Here is a 13,326-nt window from a genome sequence, read left to right as displayed (position 1 = left end):
TGAGATTACAGGCACCCACTACCATACCCAGCTGATGTTTAAATGTTTAGTAGAGACAGGATTTCACTATGTTGGCCAGGCTGGTCTTGACCTCTAGTGATCCACTCGCTTCAGCCTCCCAAAGTGCTGGAATTACAGGCGTGAGCCACTCACCCAGCCTCATTCTTTTTTTATGGCTGAATAGTACTTCATTGTATATATATACCACATTTTCTTTATACATTTGTCTGTTGATGGACACTTACGTTGTTTCCCACTCTTGGCTATCGTGAATAGTGCTGCAGTAAACATGAGAGTGCAGATATCTCTTTGATAATACTGATTTCCTTTATGTTGAGCATATACCCAGTAGTTGGATTGCTAGATGATATGGCAGCTTCATGTCTAGTGTTTTGAAGAACCTCCAAACTCTTCTTCACAGTGGTTGTGCTAATTTACATCCCCAATGGTGTACAAGGGTTCCCTTTTCTCCACATCTTCTTTCCTCTTTTTTTTTCCATGTAACCTCTGCTGTGTAATTTAGATCCACATCCTTACTAGTCATATTTATTGTACTTACCTGGGATTTTTCATATATTCTTCTCTAAAGATGTGGTATTGGCCAGGTGTGGTGGCTTATGCCTGTAATCCCAGTACTTTGGAAGGCCGAGGTAGGTGGATCACGAGGTTAGGAGTTCGAGACCAGCTTGACCAATATGGTGAAACCCCATCTCTACTAAAAATACAAAAATTAGCCGGGTGTGGTGGCGCATGCCTGTAATCCCACCTACTAGGGAGACAGAGGCAGAGGTTGCAGTGAGCTGAGATTGCGACACTGCACTCCAGCCTGGGAGACAGACCAAGACTCCGTCTCAAAAAGAAAAAGATGTAGTGTTTTGGAGCAGTTGGTCTTTCATTGTTATATTGCAAAGTTTTGAATTTCAGCAGGTTTTTCTCCTCTTAAGACCTGCCTGTATGATCTACAAAGTGGGGAAAGTAATGTTTCTTGTCCATTTCCTTTCATTAAAGAGACTAAATTAAGTCCCATCTTTGCAAAATATCAGGGATTTAACTTTTTCAAAATAAAACTATAAAATTGCATTATTCCAATTCTAGAACTTTGTCAGTAGTCTTTTTTGATGAGGATGACTGAAGTTGGTATGTCTAGGATCAAGAAAATAGTGGGAATTAAAGATGCAATGGGAAGAAAGATAGAAAGATTATCAAGGGCTCTTGAAATACCTGCTACTGGCTGGGTACAGTGGCTCATGCCTGTAATCCCAACACTTTGAGAGCCCAAGGTGGGTGGATCACAATGTCAGGAGTTTAAGACCAGCCTGGCCAAGATGGTGAAACCGAAACCTTGTCTCTACTAAAAATACAAAAATTAGCCAGGCATGGTGGTGGGCGCCTGTAATCCTACCCAGCTACTCGGGAGGCTGAGGCAGAGAATCACCTGAACCCGGGAGGCAGAGGTTGCAGCGAGCCAAGATCGTGCCACTGCACTCCAGCCTGGGCAGCAGAGCAAAACTGTGTCCCAAATAAAATAAAATAAATACCTGCTACATTACACTAAGAAATATGGGCTTTAGGGGGGTTGGGGGTGAAAAATAAAAAGAAAGAAAGAAATATGGGCTTTATTCTGAAGACTTCAGGGGACCACTGAAGTACAACAGAAATGTTTTATTTCCATTTGTGAAATAAAGTTTACTCTTTTATTAATGTAAAGGAAACGTTGGCATGTGTCAGAGATCAAAGCAGGGAGACTGATTAGGAAGCTTTTGTAATAATTTAGGGAAGAAATGCTGAGAACTTAGTTTAGTAGTAGTGAGAGTGGAGAAGTGAGTAAACAGTTTAGAGTGAAAGTTTAAATCAATAGAATAAAGAGCATTTATATTCTGATAAGGTAAGGGGGTACATGTGGTAGTGACTCACTCCTGGAGCAGAATTATTAAAGGGAACGAGAGGAAGTGATTCTCTGTTGCTTGTACCTCCTTATGTAATAGTTGGTGAGATTGGTCTACCCAAGATGGATTATTTCAGAGAGCTATAGTTGAAGGTCTCATAGTCTGGGAAATAAGATTCTAACAGGACAACAAAAACAAACTGTTCTAAGTCAGCTATCTGGAGCTTGTTTAAGAGAGACTCGAAGTGAGGCATAATATGTGATCCTGGATTGGAAAAAAATTCCTGTAAAGAACATTATTCAAATGTTGGTGAAATTTGAGTGCATACTATGTATGTATCTGGATAATAGTATTATATCAGTTCTGAATTTTCCAAATTTGATCATTGTACTGTAGTTATTCACAAGAATGTTCTTATTCTTAGGAGATACATGAAGAAGTGTTTTAGGACTAAGGATCAGAATATCTACTCTCAAATGGCACTTCAGTAATAAAATAATGATAACAATATGTACGTTTAGATAGAAAATTTCAAAAGAAATGTGACAAAGTGTTAACCAAGAATTTTTCTATAGATGGGGCTAACAAACTACAGCCCTCATACCAGATCCAACCTGTGATGTGTTTTTGCTCAGCTCCTAAACTAAGGACAGTTTTAACATTAAAAAAAGAAGAATATGCAACATAGATTGTTTGTGGCCCACAAAGCTGAACTACTTATTTGCCTTTTGGAGAAAAACTTTGCTCACTTCTGATCTAGAGGAAGGCATAACAAGGGTTCACTGTGCTGTGCCAACTTTATTGTATGTTTGACAGATTTGTGTACTGAAATGTAGGGAGGGAAATTTTTTTTTTAAATGCTGATTTAGGAGACCAGGAAACTCTCCATTTCAGGTTAGGACAATCCCAGAAACAAGTGAATGAAAGCAGAGGAGACAAGGTTAATTAACTGCTCAAAGCAGGTGTTTTCTGTTATTTTTCTTGATGTGTGGGAAACATGAGCGTGTAGATGAGGAAAGTTTGAATGTAGTCCAGAATTGACTCTTTTTGCTGTAATTCTATTTCTGGTAATCTTCATATTTTCTGGTATCAGAGAAGCCCATGTGCACACTCTTCTGCTATTACATTTCCTCTCATCCCCACTCCACGACAGCACACAGTGTGCAGTGTTTGTTTATAGACTCTCTAAAGGAAGGACCCTCTGGTAGTTAGGGATCACCTTTTTTTCTTTTTTGAGACGGAGTTTTGCTCTTGTTACCCAGGCTGGAGTGCAATGGTGCGATCTCGGCTCACTGCAACCTCTGCCTCCTGGGTTCAGGCAATTCTCCTGCCTTAGCCTCCTAAGTAGCTGGGATTACAGGCACGTGCCACCATGCCCAGCTAACTTTTTGTATTTTTAGTAGAGACAGGGTTTCACCATGTTAACCAGGATGGTCTCGATCTCTTGACCTCGTGATCCACCCGCCCCGGCCTCCCAAAGTGCTGGGATTACAGGCGTGAGCCACCGCGCCCAGCCGAGGGATCACCTTAAGTTAAAAAATACTCAAATTGAGTCAGCCAGCATGGCTGTTTCATCAGACAAGCTAATCAAGGGCTGGTATCATAGTCAGTATTTGAAACGAAACCGGAGAGTCAGATGTCTAAAAGGATCACTGTCTCTAGATTACCGGGAATATAAAGATAATCTTTTAGTTTCCAGTACCTTAAATAGAACCAACCTGATGTCAGTAGATGGGTGACACGATAAGAAATATAATATGAAAGCCAAAGAGAACACTGGCTTGGGAACCAGGTAGCAGGCTAACAAATATGGTAGACCATGTATGGTCCCAGCGAAATCATTTATTTGCTTTGTAGCAAAATGGTTTTTTGTTCATTTATTGAAATTGGATGTAATATTTACCTCTTGTTTCCTAGTAAAAGATTTTACTCATCTTTGTTCTTTTAACAGGTTTGCAAGTTTTATCTTTTCAGTCATTACAGTAAATTAATTGTTCAGTATTGTTCACATTAGTCTCATAATATAATTGATATAGTGATTTCAGATCATTCGTATGAGTTTATTAAAATAGATCCCAAATGTATCTTCTCAGGCAATTTCCTAGTTTGAAACAAAACGATTTATTGTATGTATTTTCTTTTTCCTACTCTCTCTATTTCTGTTCATCTCTTTCTCTCAAATAGCATCTAGTTTGTCTTTAGGACTACAACTTACTTTGTTTTGCTCTTTTTCTCTCTGGAGGTGAGAACAGATAATGTGTAGTATTATGTTCTTCTTTAGTTATTTACAGTTCATTTGGTTCTGTTCTATACAGTATTTTATGATGTAAACAAACACTTCTGCAAGCTGTTCTTACTGTTGCTTTACTCTATACTAGAAGAACATCCCATCTTTCTTTTTTCAGTTCATTTGTTAATATTCTATCATCTCTAGTAAAATGTAGAATTTACCCCTTTCCATATTATTTATGCTATTCCTGTCATATGTATTATAGCTACATATAAACATAGAATACAATGTTGTAATTTTTGTGTTACACAATTTTGCTTTTTATTTAGCTATTTAATGCAAAAGAATGAAATTGGACTGATACCTCATACTCTCAGGCTGGGCACAGTGGCTCATGCCTGTAATCCCAGCACTTTGGGAGGCCAAGGCGACTGATCACTTGAGGTCAGGAGTTCGAGACCAGCCTGGCCAACATCGTGAAACCCCGTCTCGTTAGCTGGGTGTAGTGATGTGTATCTCAGCTCTTGGGAGGCTGAGGCAAGAGAATTGCTTGAACCCAGGAGGTGGAGGTTGCAGTGAGCCAAGATCGTGCCATCGCACTCCAGCCTGGGTGACAGACCAAGACTCTGTCTCAAAAAAGAAAAAAATTAAAATAGATGAGAGACCTAAGTTTAAAAGTTAAAGCTCTAATACTCTTATAAGAAAATGTAGCCAGGCGCGGTGGCTCATACCTATAATCCCAGCACTTTGGGAGGCCGAGGTGGGTGGATCACGAGGTCAAGAGATGGAGACCATCCTGGTCAACCAGGTGAGACCCCGTCTCTACTAAAAATACAAAAACTAGCTGGGCATGGTGGTGCGCACCTGTAGTCCCAGCTACTCGGGAGGCTGAGGCAGGAGAATTGCTTGAACCCAGGAGGCGGAGGTTGCAGTGAACCGAGATCGCGCCATTGCACTCCAGTCTGGGTAACAAGAGCGAAACTCCGTCTCAAAAAAAAAAAAAAAAGAAAAAAAAAAAATGTAGGGGTAAATCTGCATAACATTTGTTTTATCAAAGCCTTCTTAAATGGGACACTAAAAGTATGAACAACAACAACAGGATAAATTAAACTTCTTCAAGTTTAAAAACTTTCCTGCTTCAAAACAGTGAAAAGACAAACAACGGGAGAAAATATTTGCAAGTGATATATCTGACAAGGGGCTTGGGTCTTGAATATGTGAAGAACTCTTACAATTCAATAATAAAAAGACACCCAATTTTAAAAGTAGACAAAGGACCTGAATCAAGATTTCTCCAGAGAAAATATACAGATGCCCAAGAGCACATGAAAAAGATCCTCAACCTCATTAGTCATGAATTTTTAAAACATTATGCTAAATGAAAGAGATCAGTTACAAAAGATCACATATGTGATGACATTTATATGAAATTTCCAGAATGAGCAAATCTCTAGGGACAGAAAATAGATATTTCTTAGGTCTGGGAGGTAGATGAGACAGGAGACTGATAGCTAAAGAGTTTATGGAGGCTGGGCATGGTGGTTCACGCTTGTAATCCTACCACTTTGGGAGGCCAAGGGGAGGATTGCTTGAGCCTAGGAGTTCAAGACCAGCCTGAGCAACATGGCAAAACCCTGTCTCTACCAAAAACTATAAAAATTAGCCAGGTACAGTGGCGCATACCTGTAGTCCCAGCTACTCAAGAGGCTGAGGTAAGAGTGATAGCTTGAGCCCAGGAGGTTGAGGCTGTAATGAGCTATGATCACACCACTGCACTCCAGCCTGGGTGACAGAGCAGGACCTTATCTCAAAATTAATTATACTAATAAATAACTTATGTTTTTTTTCTTCTTTTAAATGGAGGAAGATATTTTTGTTGTAAAATATACATAATATAAAATTTACTTTTAACTATTTTAGGGTTTCTTTGTGAGGAGATAAAAAATGTGCTGCAGTTGACTGTTGTAATGGTTGTACAGATCTGTGAATGTACTAAGGGCCACTGAATTGTGTACATTAAAAAGGGTAAATTGTATGGTATATGAATTATTTCTCAATGAAGCTGTTATATGGCCTTTTAATCCTATTAATCAAAATTGGGGGCTCACAGATAGATGAGTAGAGAACATTTTGGAAAAAGAAATTCATATTTAACAAGACTTATGTAAATAGATCTACTTCACCCTTTACAGCAAGTGGTGCAGTTTTCTATTAACCAATACACCAGCAGATGAAATTAAAATGTCATTAGTTCTTCACTGGATTCATGTAGCAGAACACAGATAATAAGCTCTGTCTTTTTTTTGAGACAGAGTCTCCTTCTGTTACTCAGGCTGGAGTGCAGTGGCACAATCTCAGCTCACTGCAACCTCCACCTTCCTGATTCAAGCAGTTCTTATGCCTCAACCTCCTGAGTAGCAGGGACAACAGACATGCACCATCATGCCTTGACAATTTTTGCATTTTTAGTAGAGATGGGGTTTCACCATGTTGGATTACAGGCGTAAGCCACTGTACCTGATCTTATATAATTATTATTATTATTTTCAGACAGAGTCTCGCTCTGTCACCCAGGCTGGAATGCAATGGCAGAATCTTGGCTCACTGCAACTTCCGCCTCCCGGGTTCAAGCAGTTCTCCTGCCTCAGCCTCCCGAGTAGCTGAGATTACAGGGACACACCACCAAAGCTGGCTAATTTTTGTATTTTTAGTAGAGATGGAGTTTCACCATGTTGGTCATGCTGGTCTGGAACTCCTGACCATGTGATCTGCCCACCTTGTCCTGTAATCCCAAAGAGCTGGGATTACAGGTGGGAGCCACTGTGCCTGACCCTTACTTAATTTTTTAAAGCACTCTTTATTGGGGTTTAATTTTTAGGTGCTGTCCTTAAAAAACAAAACAGTTTTTTGAGGTATAATTTATATACCATAAGTCTACCAGTTTTAAGTGTACATTTCAATTATTTTTAGTAGATACAAAAAGCCATCACTACAATCCACTTTTAGAACATTTTGTCTTTGGGAATTCCTTAGAGCCTGAATTGAAAACAAGTTTTTTCACAGATGCTTTGAGATGGTTTCTAACCCTTTTACTAAGCTCATTTTAAATATTTCACAGCTATTTACTTTGTACCTTCTTAATATAGTGAGAGTTTGGCTCTCTTCTAAAGAGTTAACTGGCAAGTTTCTGTTGTTTTTTGTTTTTCCAGAATTTCAACAACAGTATTAAATAATCATCGTGATAGCATTTTAAGGAGTCTTGTCTTGATATTAATTAGCAGTTGTTTTCAATAGATATAATATGTTGAGCAATTACCTTGCTAATTTTGTTTTTCTAAGAGTTTGGCCTTCTCTACAGTTGAATATATTTTCAGCTTTTATTGAGAGTTTATATATAAATTTTCCCCTTGACTTTTAAAAAATGTAGTGAATTAACAAAATGTTTTTTAGTTTTATAATCTTTTGTATTCCTGTCATGGTAATTTATTTTATGTTAATTTAATTTAATTTTATTATATTTTATTTTATTTTTGAGATGGAGTCTCCCTCAGTCACCCAGGCTGGGTTGTAGTGGTGCGATCTCTACTCACTGCAGCCTCCTCCTCCTGGGTTCAAGCGATTCTCCTGCCTCAGCCTCCTGAGTAGCTAGGACTACAGTCACCCACCACCACCACGCCTGGCTAGTTTTTGTGTTTTTAGTAAAGATGGGGTTACACTGTATCTCAGCCAGGCTGGTCTCAAACTCCTGACCTTGTGATCCACCTGCCTCGGACTCCCAAAGTACTGGAATTACAATACAACCATGAGCCATGGAGCCCAGCCTTTTGTTTGTTTGTTTGTTTGTTGTTGTTGAGGCTGGAGTGCAGTGGCAGTCTCCACCTCCCAGCTTCAAGCCTCCAGAGTAGCTGGAATTACAGGCATTTGCCACCACACCTGGATGATTTTAATATTTTTAGTAGAGATAGGGTTTTACCATGTTGGCCAAGCTTATCTTGAACTCCTGACCTGAGGTGATCTGCCTGCTTCACCCTCCCAAAGTGCTGGGATTACAGGTGAGAGCCACCACACCTGGAGTGTAATAGTATATTGTATCCAAAGGAAAAATCTTTTAATGCCCTGTAAAATTTGGTTTGCTAATTTTAGAGTTTTCCCATCTATATTTACAAATGAAATTGACACTTAACTTTCAATTTTGTACTCTTTGTGAGGTTTTACTTATAGGGTTAAATTACCTTTGTGAAATTAATGGGCTGGGAGGGGTGGCTCACATCTGTAATCCCAGCACTTTGGGAGGCCGAGGCAGGCGGATCACTTGAGGTTGGGAGTTTGAGACCAACCTGACCAACATGGAGAAACCCCATCTCTACTAAAAATACAAAATTAGCTGGGTATGGTGACACATGCCTATAATCCCAGCTACTCGGGAGGCTGAGGCAGGATAATCACTTGAACCCAGGAGGCAGAGGTTGTGGTGAGCCAAGATCATGCCATTGGACTCCAGCCTGGGCAAGAAGAGCAAAACTCCATCTCAAAAAAAAAAAAATTGCCTTTGTAAAATTAATGGGAAAGCTTTTCTATTTTTCTCTTACATATTCTGGAAGGTTCCTGTGGTAAAACTGTCTTTTACTGAAGACTATGGTAAAGGACATTCCTTGGTATTCTTTTCAATCTTTTATCATTGTTTTACTCATGTTTTTGTAAGTCAGTTTTAGTAATTTATTCTTTCCTAAAAAGTTGTCTATTTCATTGAGATTTCAAACTGTATTAACATAGACTTGTATTGTATTGTCTCTTTGTTTATAGTACTACTCAGATTTTCTGTATTTTTCTTCTCAACTAGATTATGCAAAGATAAATCTGCTTTATTTTTTTTTCTAATGTAGTAGCTCCAGGATAATTTTATAAGTATCACTGTTTAGTGTTATTTTTAAAATTTTCTTTGAAAGCAGTTTTGATGTCCTTTTTGACGTGGTAGCTTACAAATGCTTCTATAGCTGCAAATAAATAATTGCCTAGATTTCACCTGTTAATTTTTATAGTGCTTCTTTGTTCTTTAGGCACGAGATGTGCGTACCAATGAAGTGGTGGCCATCAAGAAAATGTCTTACAGTGGAAAGCAGTCTACTGAGGTAGGTTAAATATGTACGTTCTTTTTCTTTCTTGCATTTATCTCAGAATAAATATATACATTCTTATTGGCATATTAGAGGAAGACATACTATTTTTAATTGGGGAGGAAGGGTGGGAATTTTTTAAGTGTTAACATAGGTGAACTGTACAAATCTTAAGTATATATCTGAATGAATTTTCTTTCACAAACTGATGTACCCATTTAACTATAATAGTACCAAGAGCCATAAACAGAGCATTACTGGTATCTCCAAAGCTCCCCTAATTGTATCTCCTGCTTTTTTTTTTTTTTTTTGACATAGAGTCTCACATTGTCACCTCAGCTAGAATGCAGTAGCACAATCTTGGCTTGTTGCAACCTTCACTGCCTCTCAGGTTCAAACAGTTTTCCTGCATCATCCTCCACAGTAGCTGGGATTACAGGGGTGCACCACCACACCCAGCTAAGTTTTGGTTTTTGTTTTTTTAATTTTTGTATTTTTAGTAGAGACAGGGTTTCACCATGTTGGCCAGGCTGGTCTTGAACTCGTGACTCCAGGTGATCTGCCTGCCTTTACCTCCCAAAATGCTAGAATTACAGGTGTGAGCCACCGTGCTCGGCCTACTTTTAATTTTTAAAACTGGTTTTAAATATTATTCTCTGTTTATCTTGGAAGGATTATCAGTTTCTAAAACATTAAAGTAGAATAAGATGTACTTGACAGTAAATTATATTGGATATGATCTTTTTTCTTTTCTTTTCTTTTTTTTTTAAGATGGAGTCTCTCTGTCCCCTGGGCAGCAGTGCAGTAGCACAATCTTGGCTCACTGCAACCTCTGCTTCCCAGGTTCAAGTGATTCTCCTGCCTCAGCCTCCCAAGTAGCTGGGATAACAGGCACCTGCCACCATGCCTGGCTAATTTTTTTTTATCTTTAGTAGAGGTGGGGTTTCACCACGTTGGCCAGACAGATCTTGAACTTCTGACCTCCAGTGATCCACCTGCTGTGGCCTCCCAAAGTGCTGAGATTACAGGCATGAGCCACTGCACTTGGCTTATGATCTTTAAAATGGTTTAAACGTTGTTTAATGCCTGTTTAAACAAACTTTAATCAACATGCAGTGTATATCTAGTGTGAGAAACAAGTAAAGTATAACAATTTGAAAAATTAAAAAATGAAATTATTAATGCTATATTGAATGTACTTTAGTTCACTAATATTCTAATTAGTTTTTTCAGATTATATTTTACCTAATTTCATAAATTTATTTATGAAATGTAGTCTGCTTTTTAAAACCTAGAATTCTTGCTGGCACCGTGACTCACACTGTAATCCCAGCACTGTGGGAGGCCACGTTGGGTGGATCATTTGAGCCTAGGAGTTTGAGACCAGCCTGGGAAAAATAGTGAGACCCCTGTCTCAATTAAAAAAAAATACATTTATAAATAAAAAAGGGGAAAAAAATCGAGAATTCTCTTTAATCTTAAATTTTTTACAATCATTTTTCATTGTGGTGAAATTTAAATTGTAAAATTTGCCATTTTAACTATTTTAAATTCCACATTTCAGTACAATTAAGTACATTCATGTTGTTGTACAGCCATTATCACCATGCATCTCTAGAATTCTTTTTATCTTGCATAGCTAAAACTCTAGTCATTTAACAATAATTTCCCAGCCTCTTGCAACCACCAGTCTACTTTCTGTCTTCATAAATTTGACGAGGTACTTAATGTAAGTGGAATCATTTGGGATTTGTCTGTTCATGACTAGTTTATATCACATAACGTAGTATCTCCAAAGTTCATTCATGTTGTAGTATGTGTCAGAATTTCCTTCCTTTTTAAGTCTGAAAAGTATTCCATTGTGTATATGTATGTATATTTATGTGTGTGTATCCACCTATATCTGTTTGTACGTATACTATAAGAGAGTCTGATTAGTCACACCTAGAACAAAAATTTTCCTTTACCACATCATCTTTTAATGTCTAATATTGGTGTCCTTCGTGAAAATTTTATTACGTTGAGTAATATATTTTTTTGAGTTTACCTTCCAGAGTATTCAAATTTGAAACTTAAAGACCATAGAAAAGATTTGAGGATTAGCATTTTATAATGTATCTTACACATTTTTTACAAAACACTGTGAATATATTTTGCTATGTTCTGTTAAGGCCTTGTGCAATCACATAGGAGGTATATGGTCTTTTGTTTGTTTGTTTGTTTGTTTGTTTGAGATGGAGTTTGGCTCTTGTTGCCCAGGCTGGAGTGCAGTGTCACGATTTTGGCTCACCACAGCCTCTGCCTCCTGAGTTCAAGCAATTCTTCTGCCTCAGCCTCCCAAGTAGCCTGGATAACAGGCATGTGCCACCATGCCCGGCTAATTTTGTATTTTTAGTAGATACAAGGTTTCTCCATGTTGGTCAGGCTAGTCTCGAACTCCTGACCTCAGGTGATCTGCCTGCCTTGGCCTCCCAAAGCGTTGGGATTACAGACGTGAGCCACTGTGCCCGGACCACAATATCTCTTATTCTATTTATACAACTTTCCTTGCCATTAATAATATAACCCAAAGCAGTGATTAAGCTTAAAAAAATTAAAACAAGACCAAAAGCAGATTTCTAGTCCCCTCTCACACCTGCTAAACCTGTTGAATTTCTGGGTATGGACCAAAGGATTTGTATTTTTAGAGTTCCGGGGTTGCTTCTTAAGAGTAACTATGTTTAGGATGTGGCCTAAGTAGTTAAGGTTGTCATGGAGTGGCTTAAGACCAAAGGTTTATGTGTATTTCTTGATAGGTATTAGAGACTAAGGCTCTTAAGTAAACTACGTAGGAAAAGATTTTCGCACTGCTTGGTTTTTTTCTGTGAACTTTCTATATAATAACTAATTATTCACTAGCATTTTAGAGTCTACATTTAGGAATTTAAATCTCAGAGGAGTTACTTCATCTGAGTTAAAAACAAAAACAAACCTTGACATTTGGTAAAAGAAATAAGCCAAAAGCACAACAGGTGAACTTTATGATATATGTCAATAAAACTGTATATAAAAAATGAAAGATTAGCCTTTTGAAGAAAAATCACTGAATATGGTGTATAGGTATCCACATGATTGGTGTATGGTTGTAAAATTTTAATAAGATTCATTAATGATAAATTCTATCAAACTCAAATTTGTCTTACCTACCTTGAGTGAAATAATTTTGTAAATTATATAATTAAGTTATAAACTATAGGCATGCCTTGAAGATACTGTGGGTTTTGTTCTCGACCACTACAATAAAGCAAATATTATAATAAAGCAAATCACATGAATTTTTTGGTGCCCAGTGCATATAAAAATTATGTCTAGGCCTGGCATGGTGGCTCATGCCTGTAATCCCAGCACTTTGGGAGGCCCAGGTGGGTGGATCACCTGAGGTCAGGAGTTTGAGACCAGCCTGGCCAACATGGTGGAAACACCTGTCTCTATTAAAAATACAAAAATTAGCCAGGTGTGGTTGCACGTGCCTATAGTTCTAGGTACTCAGGAGACTGAGGCAGGAGAATCACTTGAACCCAGGAGGCAGAGGCAGGAGAATCTCTTGAACCCAGGAGGTAAAGGTACAGTGAGCCAAGATCGAGCAACTGGACAACAGCATGAGATTCCATCTTTTTAAAAAAAAAAAAATTATATCTATCTATACTGTAGTCCATTAAGTGTCTAATGGACTGTCTAAAAAAGGCAATGTATATACCTTAACTTTAAAATATTTTAAATGTTAATAATCATTTGAGTCTTCAGCATGTCATAGTATTTTTGCTGCTCAAGGATCTTGGCCTTGATGTTGATGGCTTCTGACTAATCAGGGTAGTGGTTGCTGAAGGTTAGGGTGACTGTCACAATTTCTTAAAATTAGACAACAGTGAAGTTTGCCCTTTTGCCTCATCAGTTGTCTCTTTCACAAAAGATTTCTCTATAGCATGCAATGATGTTTGACAGCATTTTACCCACAATAAAACTTTCAAAATTGGAGTTAGTCCTTTGAAACCCTATTACTGCTTTATCAGCTAACATTTTTTTTTTTTTTTTTCAGACAGTCTGGCTCTTGTTGCCC

The 13,326-nt window shown here is 38.1% G+C and overlaps 1 protein-coding gene across 4 annotated transcripts in view; it reads left to right on the top strand.

The window, feature by feature from the left end:
* TAOK1 (TAO kinase 1) overlaps positions 1-13,326 on the top strand; it is a 168,749-nt gene that overhangs the window by 70,110 nt on the left and 85,313 nt on the right. For all 4 annotated transcript variants that reach the window (XM_035303282.3, XM_054257062.2, XM_054257064.2 and 1 more), the window contains one exon: positions 9,174-9,245. In XM_035303282.3, the coding sequence (XP_035159173.1) occupies positions 9,174-9,245 (72 nt within the window). The remainder of the gene's footprint in view (positions 1-9,173; positions 9,246-13,326) is intronic.

The sequence above is a fragment of the Callithrix jacchus genome, chromosome 5 (genome assembly GCF_049354715.1).
Source record: "Callithrix jacchus isolate 240 chromosome 5, calJac240_pri, whole genome shotgun sequence".
In the NCBI taxonomy this organism is placed as follows: Eukaryota; Metazoa; Chordata; class Mammalia; order Primates; family Cebidae; genus Callithrix; species Callithrix jacchus.
This window is presented reverse-complemented; position numbering and strand designations above follow the sequence as displayed.